Raw genomic sequence first — 25,811 nt, forward strand, 5'->3', positions numbered from 1 at the left:
GAAGTTTCAGTAAAACGTAGCGTTTGATGAGTACTTGAAGGCAGCATGGGAGGGACCGCATGACGGCCAAATTTCCGTGAAGACAGTACAAGCGAGTACGGTCTACCCTACAGCTGTGGTAACTACTTTTATGCTGTTTGTTTGATGTACGTTAATGATTTCGGACACACTTTTTGTGCCTCTTACGTAGCTTACACATTGATTTCTTAAATTAGTTTTTTTTATAAGTGAGTATAGGTCATACTTTTCACATTTGAGATGATTATTGTTATTCGTTTATGGTTCCCGCTGTTGTTGAGACAGGAAAGAACAAAAGCTGAAGGTGGTTTACCATTTGAAGGGTAAATAGGAAAATACAAGGAAAGCTAATTGTTATGTTACGAGTAACTAATAGGCTACACCCTGATAGCCTAAACCTTTTACTCAACATTTAGTAGAGATACAATTTTATGAAACTTTTGTGAAAACGTATAAGGGGATCGACGTCATCCTGTGTACAACATGGCCGCATAAGTTGAAAAAATATTTTGACTTGAAAGTCTCAATAATTATAGACTTAATTTTCGGAAACGATCACTTTAAATGTGGGCTACATTTAAGTTGCTACAACTTACAAATTGTAGCTAAATGATTATTAAAATGATGCAATATGAAAAATATTTACATGAGAGCATTTTGAAATTATCGTTAATGATGAATGATTCTGGCCTTAAATCATAAAAACGTTAATTTGAAAAATTATTCTTACGACAAATACTTATAAAGGTGTTTTTTAAATAGTACTTTTTGTTGTCCCATTTGCTAGTCATCTCACAACTCACAACAAAAAGTCTCTTTTTGTTTTTTTCTATTTCAAAGACTGCTGCCAGTGTGTTACAGGGATAGTCAGTGGTAGTGTCTATTATGTGAATTCCTGGATATTAAATGTTCATCTGCAATTTTCTGTAGTGGTTGCAGTAATAATTACTGAAGTAGCATATCACATGACATGCTTAAGCTACGTTTGAGTCAAAAAATGTTATAAATGCAGTTGCAAGAACAATATTTTCCACTCATAGGCCATCTTCGGATGTTTGATATGAAAGAGGACTTATTTTAATTGTAATTATAACTATTCTAATTATGTGTTATCTACCCCTGCTCTTTCATCAGTTTCTATCGGTGGATGTCTCTCGTTTTTCTAATACTCAAGGTGTGGCCCCACTGTACGCGAACGGACTGTCGACATAATCCGCATATGTGGTCTATGGGAAGCGAGTAATTCGCTGCACAAAGCATGCTGGGATACCTGGTGACGCGGACTAAACTGCTGGTGCGACGAGTAGGGGTCACAAATTCAAAAATTTAAACGGTGCTCATATCAAGGCAGCCAATCGAGCTGCAGCACCAGCGACTTTCTGTTTCTATACAAATTGGTCACGAACAATGCCTCCACACGCTCCTCCGACATTCGTGCAGTCATGTCGTCGGAGTCCAGATGCAGACTGAGCTGCAGTTAGTGGAACTGCTATAAACGCCCCCTGAAGATGTAATAGAAAACGGTTTGCGCCGATTAATTTTGAAAGAGCAACGGCCAATATGGAAACTCTAACACTCGGCTGGCCGACCAATGGCGTAACTTCATCATTCCGTCAGTCACTGATGGACAGACACACATAACTAACACCCCTGAAATACAGTATTACATTGTCTTTTGAACTGGCATTTGTCTAGTTCCTTTCTATTGATGCAGTTCATTAAATAATTGTGAAAAAGGCACATACTCTGTGGCATCGTATTATTTTATTCCATTGTAGTATTAATACTTTCAATATTTGAGTCAAGTGTTTGAGTACTTTCCCCACTACTACTTTTAACAATAAAAATGTTGTTTTCCAGGTGACAAGCAGCCATCATGGAGAATGGTCCAGTGAAGAACTGCCTGTAAGAACCAGTTTTCTATTCTGTTCAGGGGGGTTTAAATGAGTAATGACATATAATAAGAGAACTGTGAAGAGAGGTGGACTGCAGTTCATAGTGACTTGTTTGAACACAAGGAGTTTAAATGTAAAGCAATTACAAAATGCTTCCAACATCATAGATAATAGAAAAATTTGACCTGAAAATGTGGAAATAAACTGATGGTTGCATAATTTGTTCATATGTTTTTAAAGTGTCAGTTGACACACAAATCACAAAAAACATTTTCTCTTTTTCCTTAGTTGTACTGAGCCAAACAAAGTTTCATTTTGTGGTGAAGTTTTGAGATATGACTCAGAAATGTCAAATGCCTCCACCCCATTACAATAGAGGTGCTGCTCAGGATTGAGAAAAGAACATTTTGAGGAAATTTAACGGTTAAATTTTATTAATACAGCTCACATTTACAAACCACAAATTTGCATTAGAGGACTTTAAAATTTGAACAATTTATGACACCCTTTATCATTAGACCCTCAATTTAAATAAGGGAAGACTCTAAACTGTCATCTTTAATGGGGAAATTATAATATAGAAGAACAGGATTTCTATTAAATGAATAACAAACATATAATAAGTAAATATGAAGTGTAATAAGTTGAAGTTTAATTAAAATTTTAATTGAAATAAAAAGTTCCAGACATTGTGTAAAAGTGTTTGGAGTGAAGACAATGGATCACAGAAGATGTTGAGCAATTTCCTGGTGCTGCCAAACACACAAAACCACAAAAACTAGAATGAGGACACAGACTGCACGTACACACATGAGAGAAAACTAAAGGAAACCATTCATACAGACACAGAAGAGGCGCAAAGAAGCAGGATGAAGATGGTAACTGCAAACATATTGTAGGATGTTCAGAGCAACAAAGAAAATTCTGGCTGCATCTCCTGGAGGATGAAGACCTGAATCAATCAATAAAATTTAGTTGGATAATCTAACTTAATTTCTAGAGTTTTGCCTTTGAATCAGAATGACCTGAATCTCTATGTTGTGAGTTACAGCATGTAATTATTTCAGCATTTGAGGTATTGGTGGCAACCACATGAGGTTAGTATCAGCGCTGCTCAGTACAGTTCTTACAGTATGAGTGCATTAACTAGAAAGAGTACAGGTAGTGGTTGAAGTGCATAACTATTCATCATGGTTTAACATTGATCAGAGAGAAGACCATGTGACTCATCTGAGACAACATACAAAAAGGACACAGACCAATCATGTTACTTTGTTGAAATTGAGAATTTGAATCCAAATACAATGCATGATGGGATACCTCGTGCTATTGAGCCATTCTTGATCCACAGCCACAATACAACAAATGGAAGTTGGTTTGTTCAGCTCAAAGAACTGAAAAATGACATTTGAGAAATTCAGCAGTCGAGACAACTTGATTTATATATTTCTAAATCACAAACTTTAAAATGGGAACACATATACAAACAAGTTGAAATGAATGTAATGAATTGAAGTGAAAAGTTTCAGTGTTTGGAGTGAAGGCAGTGAAGATGATTTCCTGGACCTCCAAACCTCCCCTGGACCCACCAAGACCTGGAGAGAAGACTCAAGGATGCCATTCGTACTGAGGGAGAAGAAACAAAATGAAGCAGGTAACTTCAGACAATATATAACGTACGCTGTGTCTCCTGGAAGATGAAGAAGACTTGAATCCGAGATGCGTGGACAAATACAGACCGGAGCCATGAACCAAACCGACACACAGTCCTGAGGAAAGGAAGGGAAGAGAAAGAGAGAGAAGGTCCCAAGATGGTACAAGACACAAGATTTAATTACTTTGGCATTAAGTGTTTTACATTGACACTGAGGCCGACCCACTGGAAGGTTAATGGTAACATGGGGGCACCAGAGTGATCATAAGAATAATTAACAAACTAAAAAGATGAGTTACGTTTCAATTTAAAGGATTCAACTGAGTCAGACTGTCCGATGTCAGCAGGGAGACTATTAATATACTGAGCTGAGTCACTATTTTGACACTTATATTTTTTGTCCTACAGTCATCATCACTACAGTATGTTATTCTTACGGTACAATAGTCCAGTCTGTTTTTTAAAATTCTGTTTTTGTAAAATTTATCAAGATCGTCATCTTTTCTACCTTTCAGGTCTGCAGGTCAGCAGTTCGATGAGCATAGCTTCCTGCAGTGCAATGGAAAAAAAGGTTGACCACATACATCTTTGCTTCACATATCATTAAGATCTTGCTATAAACATTTTCTATACTCCATTAAACTCCTCTTGTCTGACATGTGTTGCAGGTGCAGATTACCTCGCCTGGGTGTCAAAGTTTGTGTCCAAATACAAACACAACAGGTTAACCTTAAAGAATCCAGCTGGCGCAACGTTGAGGATAGGAGGGCTTGACGACACAATTTACAAAGACGCAGATGCCAAGGTGAACGGATGGGGCAAATTCTACCTTCCAGATATAGTGCACATGCAGGTCGTAGGTGTAGTGGAGGACACTTCCTGCCCGTGTGACCCTGTTCTGATGACCTGTGAGGACAAAAATCTGTACGCCTACGATGGAGAGGAGCTGCATTTGGTGGCTTCAAGCTTGAAGCGACTATGTGACAAAGACATTGAGTATCCGGCATCCAAGAGATATTACAAGGGGGAGGCCTTCAAAGATATGGTGAGAAGTTACAGTCATTTACTGAGAACAAGCAAGGTTTTGTGATGGTTGACCCTGGTGATCGATCACCTGTGGGCACTGACAGTGATTTTAATATTGTCTGTTGTGTGTAGACAGAGGAGGACTGGGCAAAAGTGAAGAGTGGGCCTGTGGGGAGGAGGTTGGCCCAAGAGCATCATACACGGGTGACAGCAGATAAGTCCAGATTCCTGGAGAATCTCAAAATGGCCAGACAAAGGAGAGGTGGGTATCTTAATATTTGGTGCAGGTGAAGATGAATAATATAATATAATATAATATAATATAATATAATATAATATAATATAATATAATATAATATAATATAATTAATATAAGAAAGGTTTGCTTTCTAAAGCCCAAACTGATTTGAATCTTTGAATGTAGCTTAGTGAAGACAAGATTAATGGATTCACAGAACCAGGGGTCTGTCTTACAAAACAAGTTCAACTTACTCAGGCTCTCTTTGAGGCAGGCCTATCTGTGACTTAATGCATGTGAACAAAGCAGGGATTGTAACAAACATACAATCATATGTTACATCAATACAGCCAGAGTAGCATATTAACTCTTATTGTAAATGTAAGTTTACTTAAAGGATTGTTTTGCTTAGTTATGTCCATGTGTCACATTTATATTGTACTGAGATCTTAATTGTGTCTTCTCTCTCTCTGTCTCACTTGCTATCTTTTCTCTAGGAGTCATCAGCTGACATCTTTTGTATCTTGTTTGGTTTGTGTCTTGTGTTGGTTATGTTTGGTTGTTGAGTGGGTGTACAAAATGTGTAAATAATGATTTGAATCATTTTTTCCATTTCATTTTCATTTTTTAGGTTGATTTTACAACCATTTCTAAAGACTGAAATAAACTGCCTGTGGTGCTTAAATATATACACCACAAAGCCATCCAATATGTCTGTTTTGATATTATTACATAATGACTCCATGGTTACCAATCTAAGCACAAAGTTTCCTGCTTTTTGTTGACTTGAATTTTATGGAATCATACAGTCAGATGACAGATTGAAGGAAACACCTGAATAAACTCTCAGATGAATTCACATGCTGACATATTTTCAGTAAAAGTGAATAGTTTTATGAAAATGATGTAAATCACATGCTGTAGCCTTCACACTCACCAGATCTCAGTCCAGCTGAACACCTGTCATCATGGGGCAGGTGTGGTTTCGTCCTAATGACAAAACCACACCTGCTCAATCTGTTTGAGATTTTTTAAACATTAACCTGGTGATTATAGAAAACACAACTTTTTCCAGTTTTTACATCTCTTATGTTGTTTACTTTAATTTGCTTGTAGAGCAAAAAGACTGATAATATTACTATCACATTATTCCATTGTGGTAGTGAAACCTTTAATAAATTCAGTAGTTTGTCCACCACTGCTTTTAACAAGAAATATATTTTTCCAGGTGAAAGCATGGAGGGTACATTTACATATTTGTTCGTGCAGAGTCAGTACTGAAAACTGGGACTGAGGAAATATGTAGCTTCATGTGGCAAGATTTTGAGATAGCCATTTATGAAACTTTACTTTACTTTACTGGTGATGTTTAAAAATACACCTTCATAAAATAAACTAACATTTCATAAAAGTGTATCTCTAGAATCCTGTACTGTTGACCAGTCTGTGCTTGTGTGTGTTGTTTTGGATTGCCAATTTCTCATTTCTAAATCATAAGGCTTGGAAACTATTCTTCATGAAAGCTTTAACACTGGCCACAGTGCCGGTGAGTTATGAACCCACATTACAATCACTAAACATGTGATGCAGGTAAGTTTCTTTCTCTTCACCAATGGTTGTACAACTGAATGAGTGGAATTTTCCGTTGCTGTTTTCAGTTCAGGTAAACAACTACACCAAGTTATATAGAGTCATACGGGAGCTGATAAAGAGTTGCTGTTGGCACTCCTTGTGCCATTACATGCCTACAAAACTTCCTGCTGTCTTCATTACTGAGCAAACCAGCACTATGACGTTTCAGCAGAAACAAAACTGATGAACAATCTTTCACCATTCTGGGTGTGGATGAACAGTAAACATAAAGTTGGAACAAGTCTGTCTGTTCTGTGCTTTGCTTTACCTCTTATGTTGTTTACTTTAATTTGCTTGTAGAGCAAAAAGACTGATAATATTACTGTCACATTATTCCATTGTGGTAGTGACACCTTTAATAAATGAATATGAGTAGTTTTTCCACCACTGCTTTTAACAAGGAATATATTTTTCTAGGTGAAAGCATGGAGGGTACATTTACATATTTTGTTCATGCAGAGTCCGTTCTGAAAACAGGAATTGAGGGAATATGTAGCTTCATGTGACAAGGGTTTAAGATAGCTGTTTATGAAAATTGTGCTACCACTCCCATACAGTAGGGCTAAATGGAACTTTATTGGTGCTGTTTAAACATACACTTTCATAAAATAAATTCTCCATGTTTAAAATGAATTGGTCCCAAAGCAAAAAGGGATGAGATCTTTAAAAGACTTGGCAACCTGACTCCCTTAATCAAATCAGAGGTGACAACAAAGTGACTAAAACAGCACTCTTTCATCTCAGAAATATTACCAAGGCTCAACCATTCCTAACTCAGCAAGATGTTGAAAAACTAATTCATGCTTTTATTTCAAGTAGATTAGACTATTGCAATGCACTTTTTATGGGTCTTTCCAAAAGGTTGATTGAAAAACTACAGCTTATTCAAAACTCCAGTCCAGCCAGACTATTAACAAAAACAAAAAAGAGAGAGCACATCACTCCAGTCTTGGCTAGCCTACACTGGCTCCCAGTGTCTTCCAGAATCGATTTCAAAGTCCTGTTACTCATTTATAAAGCTCTCAATGGCTCAGGGCCGAGCTACATCACGGACTCTCTGATACCTTATGCTCCCTCACGAGCCCTTAGATCTTCCTCTGCAGGACTGCTTGAGATCCATTAGGCTACCCAAAAGAAAACTGGAGATGCAGCTTTTTTCAATTATGCTCCCAAACTCTGCAATGCCTTACCTAAACAGTCTCCGTTGAAAGCTTTAAACAACACTTAAAAACATATCTTTTTAACCTAGCCTTTCTATAGTATTACTTTTACACCATATCATATACTAAAACATTTTAATCCATTTTAAGGAATTTGTATTCTTATTCATGAATGAGTATGTCTTTAACTTAAGATTTTTTGCTGTGTCTCCTTTGTTTTAATGCAAAACACTATCTCTCATTTTTCTTGTTTGCCTCTTTTTATTCTTCCTTTTAATGTTCTCAATTATTTATTTATTTATTCATCAATTAATTTTTTTTAAATGTATTATTATCTTTTTAATGTGAAGCTGTCATGAAGGTGAGTGGAGCAGGCGGACCCAAACGCAGATGACGACAGGCAGGCAGGATCAGATGCAGAAATATTTAATGAAATAATACAACAAAAAGTCACAGGAGACACTGAAACACAGGAACATCGACCATGGCCCAATGAACAAACACAGGAAAAAACTCGGAACATACACAACCCGAAAGCAGAAACTGGACTATAAATACACAGGGTGTGATTGCAAACTAGACATAGAAAAGGGAAATGAGACACAAGTGAAACGCATGAGGTAATCAAACACAGGAAGTAAAGGTGAAAAGACACAAGGAGAAAATATTTCAAAATAAAACTGGAACTAAAGTAGACAGACAACAGGTGACACAACACGCGGGCAGACTGGGAGCAGATAAACTGGGGAAGACACTAGTAGCAGGGCTGGGCCAACCAGGGTGATGCAGGGCAGGTGAGAGGAGGTGCACATGAACACAGGAGGAACACACAAGGGAAACAGAGAAAAGACCAAAACCAGGCAACATAAATGCAGCTCTGAAACTCAAGAGAACAAAATACACAAAGAGTTCAAAAACCACAGAAAAAGCTTCAGTAGGACGTGACAGAAGCACTTTGAGCTGCATTTTCTATGAAAGGTGCTATACAAATAAAGTTTATTATTATTTTATTTATATAATAAAAAAGTATATAATTTATTATTATTATTATTATTATTATTATTATTATTATTATTATTATTATTATTATTATTGTTGTTGTTGTTGTTGTTGTTGTTATTATTATTATTATTATTATTAATAATAATAATAATAATAATAATAATAATAATAATAAAATGAATCATATTCTCAAGTCACTGATGACAAACAATCATGAACAAATAAAATGCCACTACAGGTTTATACAGATTCTTACATAACTGTTGTCAGGGAGAAAAAGTCCATCATGACTATAACACTTCATAAAAGTTTATCTCTAGAATTCTGTATTGTTGACCAGTCTGTGCTCGTGTGTGTTGTTTTGTGTTGCCAATTTTTCTCATTTCTAAATCACAAGTCTTGAAAACTATTCTTCATGAAAGCTTTAACATCGGCCACGGTGCTGGTGAGTTATGAACCCACATTATAATCACTAAACATGTGATGCAGGTAAGTTTCTTTCTCGGCATCCATGATTGTATGACTTGTCACTGCATGAGCGGGATTATCCATTGTGGTTTTCAGTTCAGGTGAACAACTTACTTCCTGCTTCACTTGTAGCACCACAACTTATTACAAAGACATATTGTCACTCATACAGGAGAAAAATCATCCTCTAGCTAATAAAGAGTTGCTGTATTTTGCATTCACATTGGTGTCTATTGTATTTTCTTTTTATCAGTTCTTGGTGTAAACAGCTTTAATTTCAGAGAGCCACACTCCACTCAGGATATGAGTGGGGGATTATCATCTGACATTTGTGTCTATGTTCTTCCTCCTTGTAACATGATACACCTACAAAAACTTCCTGGTTTTTTTTAGTAGTGCACCGACCAGCACTAAAACGGCAGAAATAAAACTGCTGAACAATCTCTCACCATTTTGGATGTGGATGATTACAATTGATGCTATGAAGTATTCATATTTCATTATAACTGTCATCATACTGTGAGTTCTGCAGTTTGGTTTTATGTTACATCAGAAAACTAATGGCAGAGTTTTAGAAAGAGGAAGTAGACGTTGTAGAACAAAGGGCGGGATATTTGATTCTGGCAACTTCTTTTTTTCATTCCCTCGGAATCACTTACTGTACAATGGTGAGTAGCTGCTTTTACATGGTTTCCTTTGCTAATACTTGATATTATTATGATTCAATTCTGCATTGCTAAATTCATTTCTGTTGTCAGTGGAAAGTTTGATTTTAATGTGTCATGTATGTTTTTCAATTTATGTCAGAATGCTGAGCAGATGGAGACGAGGTGAGTCTACCAATTTACTGAAATACATACAGTTATTGTTACATTCTGCTTCTTAATTCCCTAAAAATTATGTGTCTTTATTACTCTAGAAAGGGAGAATTACTGAAGGAGGAATATTTTTTCATAAGGAATGCTGACATTATTATCAAGAAAATGGTGGAGCTGAACGTCCATGCTGATTCAAATCATGCTACACTGTTAGTGGATGAGGTATGTCTGATGGTGATTGTTTTTGGACCTAATCTTTTGCCCTTTCACGCTGTATTTTGCACAGTTACAAACAACACAGAAGGTGATGTGTCTTTGAATGTGTTTTGACCTTACAGATTCTTCACAGTATCTTCTTTTTGGGAAAGATCAAGACTCCACCACTTACCCCTAAAGATATTGTGACTGATGATGAGATGTATGATGCGCTGAAGTACGACTACCCTCGGCCTTTTGACCTTTATTCTTCTCAACTGCCCAGGCGGAGTCCATTTTCATGTGTGCTAGACATGGTAAGATTATAGTTTGTCAGAAGACAATACATGTCTTCCTTGTGAAGTTATATAGAATTGTTCTGTCACCTAAACATCCTCAAATATTACAGTTTGTGATTAATGTACAGTAATGTGCAAAAGTTTTAGGCATTAAAAGTAAAGTGAGGATGCTTTCAAAAATGATGCCATGAATAGTTTTTATTCATCAATTAACATCATACAAAGTTCAGTAAACAGAAGAAACCTAAATGAAAACAATATTTGGTGTGAGCACGCTCTGCTTTTAAAACAGCAGCAGTTCTCTCTGTACACCTGCACACAGTTATTGAAGATATGTGACAGGCAGGTTGTTCCTGCATCTTGGAGAAGTTGCTACAGTTCTTCTGTGGATTTAGGTATCTCAGTTGCCTCTGTCTCTTCATGTAATACCAGACTGAGTCCATGATGTTGAGATCAGGACTCTGTGGGGGCCAAACCATCTGTTGCAGGACTCCTTATTCTTCTTGTGGCTGAAGATAGTTCTTTATGACTCTGGCTGTATATTTGGGGTCATTGTCATGCTAAATTTGGGACCAATCAGATGCTTTCCTGATGATATTGCATCTAAACATCAAAAGTACCTAAAATTTGCACAGTACTTTATATCATTCCATTTCACAAACACAAAGCATGACCCAGTTCATATTACCTGATTTGTGGGCATGAGAACAGCGTCATAATATTTTTGATTTCTTGCAGATTGTCCACCTGGAAGGACAAGAGAATGAGGACATGATAATAAAGAAACTGCAACAGCTCATCCATCGACTGAAGGAGGGTGATACAGATGAACTGGTCCCATCCACCATCTGCGTCTCTCAGAACACCAACATCCTGAATGCAGTCAAATACTATGGAGTCTCCATGTCCACTTCTGGCGCAAATCCCGGGCAAATTATGATTGCTACCTCCTGTTTTGGCATCTGGGATGATTATGTAGCTGGTGCAGTGATGACCTACTATCCAAACAAGGTCAAGAAGTCATATTTTGATGGAACCATCAAACTTCCAAAGAATATCAGGTGTGAGGCGTTTAATCTCAATACAGGAGAGCAAAAGCCTTCTTGCAGATCATGTGTGAATTTGTTTGGTTTAAACTTACAAGTGGCTTACAAGGAGTGGCCTTATGGTAACTGTGCTGAAGCTGAGAGTGTGAGCAACTTGCTCAAAAATGAGGAAGATGTTAAATTGCAAGCACAACCAACATCTGAGACATGCACAGAGAAGAACAGGCTGATAGCTAAAGAAGATGTTTTGAAACATCTTAAAAGTGTGCTGCGCATGATGAAATTTAAATGGGATAATAATTTCTACACCCCACAAACAGTATATGTTTAAAAAAGTGGAAATATTGAATATTTAAGAAATTAAATGGTTATGGTCTTTTATCACATGTGGTGGCTTTAAAAATGTATTACTTAATGGTTCATGTGCTGATCTTGTTGTTTTAATAAAATCAAACTGATTTTAACTAAAATGTGTGTTTATTTTAATTCCTACAACTCCATCTAAAGAGACGATAATGGGATAACTTGCCAGTATATACAGGTACTCTACACATATGACAGGTCCAGTTCTAAGACAAGTCAGTGGTGGACTTTGGGGGACCAGAGAGAGGATCATGATCAAGTATCTTAATCAGAAGAAGTTTTAGCACATGAAACTCTTTAACAATAAGCAGCACAGTTTAAAACTGTAAGAACAAGATAGTAATTAAGGTCTATGTGTGGGACCACATGATGTTAATTTGATCTCATCTACATATTCATTAAAAGCAGAGTAAACATAAAGTTGAAACAAGTCTGTTTGTTCTGTGCTTTGCAGAGACTGATCAGGCAATACATCCAGTATTAAGCAACAACCCTGTATTCATACACTGCATGTTGCAGTATGGACATCATACAAGTACATATTTCAACATTTATATACTCAACAAATTAGTTAATTACAGATTATTACAGAAATTACAGATTCCTGGGATTGATAATCATGAAATAAAAAGAACATAAGATTTCATTTGCTATTATAATGCAGTTTTAACAGATGATAGAGTATTTCTCCACCTCTGGGGTTGAGCTCACTGACACAGATACACCACTAGATGGCAGCAGTTAAAAGTTCAGTCTACCAAGTCTATCAAGTATAGTGGTTTTTATGCTAGATCTGGTCTAATGAGGTCTGGATGGGGAAAAAAACAGCAAATCAACCTATTTTCTGTTTTCACATATGTAATGAGGGTTTCACAAATCTGAAAGATTGTTTTAAACAGGCTCTGGAGTCTACTTGTTAATACAGTTTGGCACAAGTGTAAATATAGGGGTTTTCATGCTAGACCTGATCTAATGTCTGTATGGAGAAAAAGCAATGAAATCACTTTTTGTTTTGTGTACAGAAATAATACAAAAATGTTTCACAAATTTGAAAGTGGGTGTTAGACTTTAGATAATTTTACTGCTTTTTCTGCATCCAGACCATGTCTAGATCAAAAACTTGCCAAATCCTGACTAGATTCATTTAGAGCAGCTAATGATTGTTTAAAACACACTTGATTTGTAAAATCCATCTTGCATATGTGAAGAGAGAAAATAGGTCGATATTGTTGCTTTTTTCCCCAACCACACTACATTAGACCAGATCTAACATAAACAGGTCACTATACTTTGACTTGTCAAATCTGGACTTTTAACTGAACATGTAGTGGTGCATCTGTGTCAGTGGGACACAACACAGTGGAGGAAAAAAAAACAATAAAATCACCTGTTAAAACTTAGTGTTTACAGTATGTTAAAATGAGGTTATGCTTAAAATAAAGAGGAAACAGTGTTTTGACAAACAACTTTACAGCTTTCTAATCTGTATTAAAAGCTTTAAGATATACTGATAGACCTCAATCACTACTTTTTTCCATACAGTGGAAACTGTTGCAGTCCTTGATGGCGTCCTGGAGCTTGTTGTTTAGGGTAAACAGTTTCATCCTCTCAGCTTTCTTCTGTTTAAGATACTTCTTGATGATTTTAATGTGACTCTCTCTGGTTTGTCTCTTTCTAAAGCTGCTTGTTCACCTCCCCAAAGTCCACCTCTGATTTAGAGTTGGACTTGTCACCCCAAAAAGTATTTGTATATACATTTAGATTTAAATTTAACATTTAGATTTAAATGTAATGTTCATAACATTTTTTTCTTTTACATATAAACATATTGTTAACAATTACATCTTGTTTTACATGGATTTCTGTCTAAAATGTGAGAGATCATCATATCATGACTTTGAATGGAATGTAACACAGTATAACACATTGACACACTATAAATAAAGAACTAAAACTGAAATAAAACCAAAAATGTTTAGTTCCATGACAGAGAGATGCAAAAATAGGTAGAAAAATAAAAAAACAAACAAACAAAACAACAAAAAAATGAACACACACACACACACACACACACACACACACACACGCACACACACGCATGCATAAACATATAGTTTTGCTTAATTTTTTGTTGCATGTTTTTAAATGTGACAGTGTTTGAAGATATATGCTTAGATCTGTTTGTTTAAATATAAGATGGTAACTTCTTCAAGAATTTCGTTTTATGAATGTAAAATTTGGCTAAAATAATTAGCAAATTATTTACATATTGTTCATTGCTTGAAATAAAAACTGCCACCAAGACAGAGTTTTTAATATTGTCGGATCCCGCTCGAGGGATGAAAAGTAAAACATAAGGAAGTCTCAGTTAAACGTAGCGTTTGATGGGTACTTGAAGGCAGCACAGAAGCGACTATATGACGGTCGTATTTCCGCATTTCTTATCTTCTGTCAGGACAGCAAAGTACAGTCTACTCCGCAGCTGTGGTAACTACTTTTATGTTGTTTGTTAGACATACGTTAAAGATTTTGGACACACTTTTTGCGCCTGTTATGTAGCTTACACATTGTTTTCTTAAATTAGATTTTTTTTATGTGAGTATAGGTCATACTTTTCACGTTTGAGATGATTATCGTTACTCGTTTGTGTTTCCACTGACAAAAGCTGAAGGTGGTTTACCATTTGAAGGGTAAATAGGATAATGCAAGGGAAGCTGATTTTAATTATAATTATTTATTATATTACATTATATATTATACTTTTCATTTTCGAAACAATTATTTAAAATGTTATTTAAAATTATTCCATTGTAGAATCAATACTTTCAATATTTGAGTAAAGTGTTTGAGTACTTTCCCCGCCACTACTTTTAACAATAAAAATGTTGTTTTTCAGGTGACACGCAGCCATGATAGAGAACGGTCCAGTGAAGAACTGCCTGTAAGAACCAGTTTTCTATTCTGTTCAGGGGGGTTTAAATGAGTAATGACATATAATAAGAGAACTGAGAAGAGAGGTGGACTGCAGTTCATAGTGACTTGTTTGAACACAAGGAGTTTAAATGTAAAGCAATTACAAAATGCTTCCAACATCATAGATAATAGAAAAATTTGACCTGAGAATGTGGAAATAAACTGATGGTTGCATAAACATAATTTGTTCATATGTTTTTAAAGTGTCAGTTGACACACAAATCACAAAAAACATTTTCTCCTTTTCCTTAGTTGTACTGAGCCAAACAAAGTTTCATTTGGTGGTGAAGTTTTGAGATATGACTCAGAAATGTCAAATGCCTCCACCCCATTACAATAGAGGTGCTGCTCAGGATTGAGAGAAGAACATTTTGAAGAAATTTAATGGTTAAATTTTATTAATACAGCTCACATTTACAAACCACAAATTTGCATTAGAGGACTTTAAAATTTGAACAATTTATGACACCCTTTATCATTAGACCCTCAATTTAAATAAGGAAAGACTCTAAACTGTAATCTTTAATGGGGAAATTATAATATAGAAGAACAGAATTTCTATTAAATGAATAACAAACATATAATAAGTAAATATGAAGTGTAATAAGTTGAAGTTTAATTAAAATTTTAATTGAAATAAAAAGTTCCAGACATTGTGTAAAAGTGTTTGGAGTGAAGACAATGGATCACAGAAGATGTTGAGCAATTTCCTGGTGCTGCCAAACACACAAAACCACAAAAACTAGAATGAGGACACAGACTGCACGTACACACATGAGAGAAAACTAAAGGAAACCATTCATACAGACACAGAAGAGGCGCAAAGAAGCAGGATGAAGATGGTAACTACAAACATATTGTAGGATGTTCAGAGCAACGAAGAAAATTCTGGCCGCGTCTCCTGGAGGACGAAGACCTGAATCAATCAATAAAATTTAGTTGGATAATCTCACTTAATTTCTAGAGTTTTGCCTTTGAATCAGAATGACCTGAATCTCTATGTTGTGAGTTACAGCATGTAATTATTTCAGCATTTGAGGTATTGGTGGCAACCACATGAGGTTAGTATCAGCGCTGCTCAGTACAGTTCTTACAGTATGAGTGCATTAACTAGAAAGAGTACAGGTAGCGATTGAAGTGCATAACTATTCATCATGGTTTAATATTGATCAGAGAGAAGACCATGTGACTCATCTGAGACAACATATAAAAGGACACAGACCAATCAGGTTACGTTGTTGAAATTGAGAATTTGAATTTAAATACAATGCATGATGGGATACCTCATGCTATTGAGCCATTCTTGATCCACAGCCACAATACAACAAACGGAAGTTGGTTTGTTCAGCTCAAAGAACTGAAAAATGACATTTGAGAAATTCAGCAGTCGAGACAACTTTATTTATATATTTGTAAATCATAAACTTTAAAATGGGAACACATATACAAATAAGTTGAAATGAATGTAATGAATTGAAGTGAAAAGTTTCAGTGTTTGGAGTGAAGGCAGTGAAGATGATTTCCTGGACCTCCAAACCTCCTATGGACCCACCAAGACCTGGAGAGAAGACTCAAGGATGCCATTCGTACTGAGGGAGAAGAAATGAAATGAAGCAGGTAATTTCAGACAACATATAACGTATGCTGAGTCTCCTGGAAGATGAAGAAGACTTGAATCCGAGATGCGTGGACAAATACAGACCGGAGCCATGAACCAAACCGACACACAGTCCTGAGGAAAGGAAGGGAAGAGAAAGAGAGAGAAGGTCCCAAGATGGCACAAGACACAAGATTTAATTACTTTGGCATTAAGTGTTTTACATTGACCCTGAGGCCGACCCACTGGAAGGTTAATGGTAACATGGGGGCACCAGAGTGACCATAAGAATAATTAACAAACTAAAAAGATGAGTTGCGTTTCAATTTAAAGGATTCAACTGAGTCAGACTGTCTGATGTCAGCAGGGAGACTATTAATATACTGAGCTGAGTCACTATTTTGACACTTGCATATATTTTTTGTCCTACAGTCATCATCACTACAGTATGTTATTCTTACGGTACAATAGTCCAGTCTGTTTTTTAAAATTCTGTTTCTGTAAAATTTATCAAGATCGTCATCTTTTCTACCTTTCAGGTCTGCAGGTCAGCAGTTCGATGAGCATAGCTTCCTGCAGTGCAATGGAAAAAAAGGTTGACCACATACATCTTTGCTTCACATATCATTAAGATCTTGCTATAAGCATTTTCTATACTCCATTAAACTCCTGTTGTCTGACATGTGTTGCAGGTGCAGAGTACCTCGCCTGGGTGTCACAGTTTGTGTCCACATATAAACACAAGAGTTTAACTTTAAAGAATCCAGCTGGCGCAACGTTGAGGATAGGAGGGCTTGATGACACCATTTACAAAGACGCAGATGCCAAGGTGAACGGATGGGGCAAATTCTACCTTCCAGATATAGTGCACATGCAGGTCGTAGGTGTAGTGGAGGACACTTCCTGCCCGTGTGACCCTGTTCTGATGACCTGTGAGGACAAAAATCTGTACGCCTACGATGGAGAGGAGCTGCATTTGGTGGCTTCAAGCTTGAAGCGACTATGTGACAAAAAAATTGAGTATCCGGCATCCAAGAGATATTACAAGGGGGAGGCCTTCAAAGATATGGTGAGAAGTTACAGTCATTTACTGAGAACAAGCAAGGTTTTGTGATGGTTGACCCTGGTGATCGATCACCTGTGGGCACTGACAGTGATTTTAATATTGTCTGTTGTGTGTAGACAGAGGAGGACTGGGCAAAAGTGAAGAGTGGGCCTGTGGGGAGGAGGTTGGCCCAAGAGCATCATACACGGGTGATAGCAGATAAGTCCAGATTCCTGGAGAATCTCAAAATGGCCAGACAAAGGAGAGGTGGGTATCTTAATATTTGGTGCAGGTGAAGATGAATAATATAATATAATATAATATAATATAATATAATATAATATAATATAATATAATATAATATAATAATATAATATAATATAATATAATATAATATAATATAATATCAGAAAGGTTTGCTTTTTAAAGCCCAAACTGATTTGAATCTTTGAATGTAGCTTAGTGAAGACAAGATTAATGGATTCACAGAACCAGGGGTCTGTCTTACAAAACAAGTTCAACTTACTCAGGCTCTCTTTGAGGCAGGCCTATCTGTGAGTTTATGCATGTGAACAAAGCAGGGATTGTAACAAACATACAATCATATGTTACATCAATACAGCCAGAGTAGCATATTAACTCTTATTGTAAATGTAAGTTTACTTAAAGGATTGTTTTGCTTAGTTATGTCCATGTGTCACATTTATATTGTACTGAGATCTTAATTGTGTCTTCTCTCTCTCTGTCTCACTTGCTATCTTTTCTCTAGGAGTCATCAGCTGACATCTTTTGTATCATTTTTGGTTTGTGTCTTGTGCTGGTTATGTTTGGTTGTTGAGTGTGTGTAAAAAATGTGTAAATAATGATTTGAATCATTTTTTCATTTCATTTTCATTTTTTGGGTTGATTTTACAACCATTTCTAAAGACTGAAATAAACTGTCTGTGGTCCTTTAATAAATACACCACAAAGCCATCCAATATGTCTGTTTTGATATTATTACATAATGACTACATGGTTACCAATCTAAGCACAAAGTTCCCTGCTTTTTGTTGACTTGAATTTTATGGAATCATACAGTCAGATGACAGATTGAAGGAAACACCTGAATAAACTCTCAGATGAATGCACATGCTGACATATTTTCAGTAAAAGTGAATAGTTTTATGAAAATGATGTAAATCACATGCTGTAGCCTTCACACTCACCAGATCTCAGTCCAGCTGAACACCTGTCATCATGGGGCAGGTGTGGTTTTGTCCTAAGGACAAAACCACACCTGCTCAATCTGTTTGAGATTTTTCAAACATTAACCTGGTGACTATAGAAAACACAACTTTTTCCAGTTTTCCAGTCTTATGTTGTTTACTTTAATTTGCTTGTAGAGCAAAAAGACTGATAATATTACTATCACATTATTCCATTGTGGTAGTGAAACCTTTAATAAATTCAGTAGTTTGTCCACCACTGCTTTTAACAACAAATATATTTTTCCAGGTGAAAGCATGGAGAGTATATTTACATATTTGTTCGTGGAGAGTCAGTACTGAAAACTGGGACTGAGGAAATATGTAGCTTCATGTGGCAAGATTTTGAGATAGCCATTTATGAAACTTTACTTTACTTTACTGGTGATGTTTAAAAATACACCTTCATAAAATAAACTCTCCATAAAATGAATTTTATTCCCAACTGGTGAGAAACAATCATAAATAAATAAAATGCCACCACAGGTTTATACAGATTCTTATGTAACTGTGGCCAAAAGTCCATCATGACTATAACATTTCATAAAAGTGCTGGTAAGTTATGAACCCACATTACAATCACTAAACATGTGATGCAGGTAAGTTTCTTTCTCGTCACCCATGGTTGTACAACTGAATGAGCGGAATTTTCCGTTGCTGTTTTCAGTTCAGGTAAACAACTACACCAAGTTATATAGAGTCATACGGGAGCTAATAAAGAGTTGCTGTTGGCACTCCTTGTGCCATTACATACCTACAAAACTTCCTGCTCTGTTCATTAGTGAGCAAACCAGTACTATGACGTTTCAGCAGAAACAAAACTGATGAACAATCTTTCACCATTCTGGGTGTGGATGAACAGTAAACATAAAGTTGGAACAAGTCTGTCTGTTCTGTGCTTTGCTGAGACTGATCAGGCAATACATCCACACTGGATGATCCAGTACTAAACAACAACCCAGTATTCCAGTATTCATATACTGCATGTTGCAGTAAAGACATCATACAATTACGTATGTCAACAATATATATATATATACTCAACAAATTAGTTAATGGAATCACATGTTTATACAGATGCCCAGGATGGATAGTCATGAAAGAAAAAGAACATACAATTTAATTTGTTATTATAATGCTGTTTAAAACATACACTTTCATAGAATAAACTTTCCATGTTTATTCCCATGAATTATATTCCCAAGTCACTGATGACAAACAATCATGAACAAATAAAATGCTACTACAAGTTAATACAGATTCTTAACATAACTGTGGTAATGGAAGAAAAGTCCATCATGACTATAACACTTCATAAAAGTGTATCTCTAGAATCCTGTACTGTTGACCAGTCTGTGCTTGTGTGTGTTGTTTTGTGTTGCCAATTTCTCGTTTCTAAATCACAAGTCTTGAAAACCATTCTTCTGAAAGCTTTAACATAGGCCACGGTGCTGGTGATTTATGAACCCACATTAAATGTGATGCAAGTAAGTTTTTTTCTCAGCACCCATGGTTGTATAACTTGTCACTGCATGGGTGAGTGTCTCTGTTGCTGTTTTCAGTTTTGTTAAACAAATTAATTCCTGCTTCACTTGTAGCACCACACCTAGTTATACAGGCATATTGTCACTCATACAGGAGAAAAATCATCCTCTAGCTAATATAGAGTTGCTGTATTTTGCAATCGCATTGGTATCTATGGTATTTTCTTTTTATCAGTTCTTGGTGTAAACAGCTTTAATTTCAGAGAGCCACACTCAGGATATTATCATCTGACATTAGTGTCTATGCCCTGCCTGTGTTTTACACACATACAAAAACTTCATGCTCTGTTCAGTAGTGAGCAAACCAGCACTATGACGTTGCAGCAGAAACAAAACTGATGAACAATCTCTCACCATTTCCGGTGTGGATGAATACAACTGATGCTTATAAAGTATTCATATGTCATTATTACTGTCATCATACTGTGAATTCTGCAATTTAGTTTTATGTTACATCAGAAAACTACTGGAGGCGTTTGTAGTTTTAGAAAGAGGAAGTAGTTGGTAGTCGTAGAAACAGAGGGCGGGATCTTTGTTTCTTCCAACCTTTCTGTTTCATTTACTTATAATCACTTACTGTACAATGGTGAGTAGCTGCTTTTACATGGTTTCCTGTGCCAATATTTTATATTATTATGATTCAATTCTGCATTGGTAAATTAATTTTTGTTGTCAGTGGAAAGTTTGACTTTAATGTGTCATGTATGATTTTCAATTTACACCAGAATGCTGAGCAGATGGAAATGAGGTGAGTCTACCGATTTACTGAAATACATACAGTTATTGTTACATTCTGCTTCTTAATTCCGTAAAAATTATGTGTCTTTATTACTCTAGAGAAGAATTACTGCAAGATGAAGACTTTTTCATAAGGAATGCTTTCATGATTATCGAGGAAATGGTGGAACTGAATAACCATACTGATTCAGAATATACTACACTGTTAGTGGATGAGGTATGTCTGATGGTGACTGTTTTTGGACCTAATCTTTTGCCCTTTCACGCTGTATTTTGCACAGTTACAAACAACACAGAAGATTATATGTTTTTGAATGTGTTTTGACCTTACAGATTCTTCACAGTATCTTCTTTTTGGGAAAGATCAAGACTCCACCATTTACTCCCCAAGATATTGTGAATGATGATGAGATGTATGATGCGCTGAAGTACTGCTACCCTCGGCCTTTTGACCTTTATTCTTCTCAACTGCCCAAGCGGAGTCCATTTTCATGTGTGCAAGACATGGTAAGATTAAAGTTTCTCAAGAGACAATACATGTCTTCCTTGTAAAGTTATATAGAATTGTTCTGTCACCTAAACATCCTTAAATATTACAGTTTGTGAATAATGTACAGACCTGTGGAAAAGTTTTAGGCACTAAAAGTAAAGTGAGGTATGGCAAGCCGTTTTAATATTTAATCAAACCAGTCCTATTTGTAATTGCATTTTAGATATCCAGAATAGTATTTCTCCTAGTCAAAACTGTATTCTCACTAGTCAGAATGTAATTAAAGATATCCACAATAAAATTCTTACTAGTAGAAATTGTATTTCAAGATATCTACAACTTTGATTGTACTAGTCAAAAATACATTTAAGATATCTAAAAATCTTTTAAAAAGTATAGTGGCTGTTTTAACATTTAATAGCTAGACTGGATTTTTACTGCAGATATCTGTAATTCAATTCTTCCTAGTCAAAATGAACATATCAGATATCCACAATGACATTCTTTCTATCCACAATTGTCATTTCAGATATCTATGATGTCATTCTTCCTAGGACAAATGACGTCACTTATGCCATTCATGTGTATTGGACTTTCAAATTCAAAAAATCCACAATTACATTTTTGATATCTAGAATGAACATTCTGGATATCTGCAATATAACAATTACTGGGAGAAATTCTTATTTCAGATATCTACAATCCAATTGTTACTAGTCATAATTTTAATTTCAGATACTCAAAATGAAAAATCATTCCAGATATCCATAATGTAATTTTGAATATCCAAAAATGTATTTTGACTAGTAAGAATGTCATTTTGGATATGTGTAACTGCAATTTTACCAGGAAAATATAACTGTGGACATCTATATAAATATTGTGGATATCCATAATTGTAATTCTTCCTGTCCAGAATGTATGGGGCCAGAACAGTGACATTTATATTTTGGCATCGAAAAATAAAATTTGGAATTCAAAACAAAATCTGAACTGAAAAAGAAAACATTGGCATTGAAACACTTGTATTGGAAAACATTGTATTGGCACTGAAACAAGTATTGGTGCTGATATTTCTGATATTCTGATATTTTTTTGCATGATGATTGGTTTTTCAATGTCAATCTTCAGATTTTTCTTCATGTCTGTCTTTTTTCAGTGACAGATTTTTTTTAATGCTGTCAACATTTTTTCAGTGTCAGTTCTCAGTTTCAACTTTCTGTCGTTGTTTTGGCATAGAGAGGAGGGCCCTTGCTGGGCCTGCATCACCAAGTGTGCCTTGCGATGCGACACAGATTGGATATCCCAGAGTTAGGTGTCATGACGGAGTTTGAGCCAGACTGTTGTAATTTTCACTCTAGAACCGTTAATATCTCACTTTATGAAGTTTTTTTTCAGGCGCGAAAGTAACCATGTAGATTCCAAATATGTGGTCAGTTTGAAAAAATATTTAATCTTAATAAAGTGAAAATTACAACAGTCTGGCTCAAAATGTCCACCATGACACCTGGGATATCCAATCTGTGTCGCATCGTAAGGCACACGGTGTAATGCAAGCCTAGCAAGGTCCCTCCTCTCTACGCCAAAACAGTGACAGAAAGTTGAAAGTGAAAAGCGGTGACACTGAAAAAATACTGACAGGGTAAAAAAAATCTGAAGATTGACATTGAAAAACACATCATCATACAAAAAAAATATCAGAATAAAATAAGATAATAGAATTGTAAGATTGTAATTTTCCAAAACGTAAATGTCACTGTCCTGGCCCCATAAGAATGTAGTTTTAGATATCTGAAAGTGTAACTGAGTAGATCGACGCAGTGGGTGACGTCTGCAAGTTGGGCGGTGCTTGGTTGTAGCTCTGCCGCTTTCAACATGGCGGCCGCGTTACAAACCATCTCACTTTACAGCTAAATAGTTCACTAAAGTATGTTTCTGAAAACATTTGAGACGAGCAATAGCTAATGCAGTAACAGAATTTTGATTCATATTTGATCAGCACTGCCTAGTGTAACAGTTTGATCTGATCATCACTCAGTCACAATCATCTGAGTTTAGGACATGCATAGTGCGACATCTAGTGACCACTTTTGGCAGGATTTTTCTGTCTTCACCGACAACAAATGCCAATTTCAGTTGGTTGTGACTAGTAAGAACTGTATTGCAGATATCTAGAATGTTCACTCTGGCTATCTGAAATTGAAACCCAATATACATGAATGGCAAAAGTGACGACATTCGTCCTGGGAGAATCCTAGAATGACGTCGTAGATATCTGAAATGACAAGTGTGGATAGGAAGATTTTCATTGTGGATATCTGAAATTTTGTCTAGGAAGAACTGAATTACAGATATCTGCAATGCCTATCCAGTCTAGTGAAATGTTAAAACAGCTTGCCATAAGTGAGGATGCTTTCAAAAATAATGCCATGAATAGTTTTATTCATCTAATTAACTTCATACGAAGTGCAGTAGACAGAAGAAACCTAAATGAAAACAATATTTGGTGTAACCATGCTCACAGTTATTGAAGGTACGTGACAAGCAGGTTGTTCCTGCATTTTTGAAGAAGCTGTCAGAATTCTTCTGTGGATTTAGGCGTCTCAGTTGTTTCTGTCTCTTCATGTAATACGACTGACTCCATGATGTTGAGATCAGGACTCTGTGAGGGCCAAACCATCTGTTGCAGGACTCCTTATTCTTCTTGTTGCTAGATAGTTCCTTATGACTATGACTGTATATTTGGGATCATAGTTATGCTAAATTTGGGACCAATCAGTCTTCCTAATGATACTGCATGATGGATAAGAATCTGATATGACATCTGTATATCATTCCATTTAACAAACACAAAGCATGACTCAGTTCATATTACCTGATTTGTGGGCATGACAACAGCTTCATAATATTTTTGATTCCTTGCAGATTGTCCACCTGGAAGGACAAGAGAATGAGGACAAGATAATACAGACACTGCAACAGCTCATCCATCGACTGAAGGAGGGTAATACAGATGAACTGGTCCCATCCACCATCTGCGTCTCTCAGAAGTCAGTCAATGCAGTCAGACACTATGGAGTCTCCATGTCCACTTCTGGCGCAAATCCCGGGCAAATTATGACTGCTGCCTCCTGTTTTAGCATCTGGGATGATTATGTAGCTGGTGCAGTGATGACCTACTACCCAAAGAAGGTCAAGAAGTCATATTTTGATGGAACCATCAAACTTCCAGAGTATGTCAGGTGCCAGGCGTTTAATTTCAGTAAAGGAGGACCAAAGGATCCTTGCAGATCATGTGCGAACTTGTTTGGTTTGCACACGACTTATAAGAAGGAGTGGGCGTATGGTAACTGTGCTGAAGCTGAGAGTGTGAGCAACTTGCTCAAAAATGAGGAAGATGTTAAAGTGAAAGCACAACCAACATCTGAGACATGCACAGAGAAGAACAGGCTGATAGCTAAAGAAGATGTTTTGAAACATCTTAAAAGTGTGCTGCGCATGATGAAATTTAAATGGGATAATAATTTCTACACCCCACAAACAGAATATGTTTAAAAAAGTGGAAATATTGAATATTTAAGAAATTAAATGGTTATGGTCATTTATCACATGTGGTGGCTTTAAAAATATATTACTTAATGGTTGATGTGCAGATCCTGTTGTTTTAATAAAATCAAACTGATTTTAACTAAAATGTGTGTTTATTTTAATTCCTACAACTCCATCTAAAGAGATGATAATGGGATAACTTGCCAGTATATACAGGTACTCTACACATATGACAGGTCCAGTTCTAAGACAAGTCAGTGGTGGACTTTGGGGGACCAGAGAGAGGATCATGATCAAGTATCTTAATCAGAAGAAGGTTTAGCACATGAAACTGTTTAACAATAAGCAGCACAGTTTAAAACTGTAAGAAAGATAGTAATTAAGGTCTATGTGTGGGACCACATGATGTTAATTGGATCTCATCTACATATTCATTAAAAGCAGAGTAAACATAAAGTTGAAACAAGTCTGTTTGTTCTGTGCTTTGCAGAGACTGATCAGGCAATACATCCAGTATTAAAACAATAAAATCACCTGTCAAAGTATGTTAAAAATCAGGTTATGGTTATAAGGTTATAAGGTTATAATCAGGTTAAAATAAAGAGGAATCAGTGTTTTGACAAACAACTTAACAGCTTTCTAATATGTATTGAAAGCTTTAAGATATACTGATAGACCACAATCATTACTTTGTTCCATACAGTGGAAACTGTTGCAGTCCTTGATGGCGTCCTGGAGCTTGTTGTTTAGGGTAAACAGTTTCATCCTCTCAGCTTTCTTCTGTTTAAGATACTTGATGATTTTAAGATGACTC

General features: G+C 36.1%; 3 protein-coding genes across 9 annotated transcripts; all 3 read left to right on the forward strand.

Annotated features, from left to right (window-relative positions):
- The first annotated feature begins 31 nt into the window (after positions 1–31).
- Positions 32–18,404, forward strand: LOC137197918 (uncharacterized). 5 transcript variants are annotated; one of them, XM_067611431.1, is made up of 6 exons: positions 32–118; positions 1,879–1,923; positions 4,083–4,138; positions 4,236–4,612; positions 4,726–4,855; positions 5,329–5,535. In XM_067611431.1, exons 2-6 carry the CDS (start codon positions 1,895–1,897, stop codon positions 5,340–5,342), a joined length of 606 nt encoding a protein of 201 aa, XP_067467532.1. In that variant the 5' UTR covers positions 32–118; positions 1,879–1,894; the 3' UTR covers positions 5,343–5,535. The 5 variants fall into 5 exon arrangements, with proteins under 5 accessions (XP_067467532.1, XP_067467531.1, XP_067467530.1 ...); XM_067611430.1 differs by having other exon boundaries at positions 58–146; XM_067611429.1 differs by lacking the exons at positions 1,879–1,923; positions 4,083–4,138; positions 4,236–4,612; positions 4,726–4,855; positions 5,329–5,535 and adding exons at positions 14,711–14,755; positions 16,924–16,979; positions 17,077–17,453; positions 17,567–17,696; positions 18,199–18,404 and having other exon boundaries at positions 96–118.
- LOC137197917 (uncharacterized) lies at positions 8,863–11,874 on the forward strand. Of its 2 annotated transcripts, XM_067611427.1 has the most exons (5): positions 8,863–9,761; positions 9,901–9,923; positions 10,013–10,133; positions 10,250–10,423; positions 11,144–11,874. In XM_067611427.1, exons 1-5 carry the CDS (start codon positions 9,759–9,761, stop codon positions 11,780–11,782), a joined length of 960 nt encoding a protein of 319 aa, XP_067467528.1. In that variant the 5' UTR covers positions 8,863–9,758; the 3' UTR covers positions 11,783–11,874. The 2 variants fall into 2 exon arrangements, with proteins under 2 accessions (XP_067467528.1, XP_067467527.1); XM_067611426.1 differs by lacking the exon at positions 8,863–9,761 and having other exon boundaries at positions 9,769–9,923.
- Positions 18,405–20,485: 2,081 nt separating the features above from the next.
- LOC137198291 (uncharacterized) lies at positions 20,486–25,093 on the forward strand. 2 transcript variants are annotated; one of them, XM_067612001.1, is made up of 5 exons: positions 20,486–20,806; positions 20,946–20,968; positions 21,058–21,175; positions 21,292–21,465; positions 24,374–25,093. In XM_067612001.1, exons 1-5 carry the CDS (start codon positions 20,804–20,806, stop codon positions 25,001–25,003), a joined length of 948 nt encoding a protein of 315 aa, XP_067468102.1. In that variant the 5' UTR covers positions 20,486–20,803; the 3' UTR covers positions 25,004–25,093. The 2 variants fall into 2 exon arrangements, with proteins under 2 accessions (XP_067468102.1, XP_067468100.1); XM_067611999.1 differs by having other exon boundaries at positions 20,486–20,968.
- Positions 25,094–25,811: the final 718 nt, after the last annotated feature.

This window comes from Thunnus thynnus, chromosome 15, assembly GCF_963924715.1.
Source record: "Thunnus thynnus chromosome 15, fThuThy2.1, whole genome shotgun sequence".
In the NCBI taxonomy this organism is placed as follows: Eukaryota; Metazoa; Chordata; class Actinopteri; order Scombriformes; family Scombridae; genus Thunnus; species Thunnus thynnus.

Excerpts from the sequence above, each read along its gene's own strand:
- LOC137197917 (XM_067611426.1), top strand. The coding sequence starts at position 9,811 with ATGATTCAATTCTGCATTGCTAAATTCATTTCTGTTGTCAGTGGAAAG. Across the intron at positions 9,924-10,012 it reads GCTGAGCAGATGGAGACGAG|AAAGGGAGAATTACTGAAGG; the intron begins GTGAGTCTACCA and ends TTATTACTCTAG. Across the intron at positions 10,134-10,249 it reads CTACACTGTTAGTGGATGAG|ATTCTTCACAGTATCTTCTT; the intron begins GTATGTCTGATG and ends TTGACCTTACAG.
- LOC137197918 (XM_067611429.1), top strand. The coding sequence starts at position 14,724 with ATGATAGAGAACGGTCCAGTGAAGAACTGCCT. Across the intron at positions 14,756-16,923 it reads GGTCCAGTGAAGAACTGCCT|GTCTGCAGGTCAGCAGTTCG; the intron begins GTAAGAACCAGT and ends TCTACCTTTCAG. Across the intron at positions 17,454-17,566 it reads GGGAGGCCTTCAAAGATATG|ACAGAGGAGGACTGGGCAAA; the intron begins GTGAGAAGTTAC and ends TGTTGTGTGTAG.
- LOC137198291 (XM_067611999.1), top strand. The coding sequence starts at position 20,856 with ATGATTCAATTCTGCATTGGTAAATTAATTTTTGTTGTCAGTGGAAAG. Across the intron at positions 20,969-21,057 it reads GCTGAGCAGATGGAAATGAG|AGAAGAATTACTGCAAGATG; the intron begins GTGAGTCTACCG and ends TTATTACTCTAG. Across the intron at positions 21,466-24,373 it reads TTTCATGTGTGCAAGACATG|ATTGTCCACCTGGAAGGACA; the intron begins GTAAGATTAAAG and ends GATTCCTTGCAG.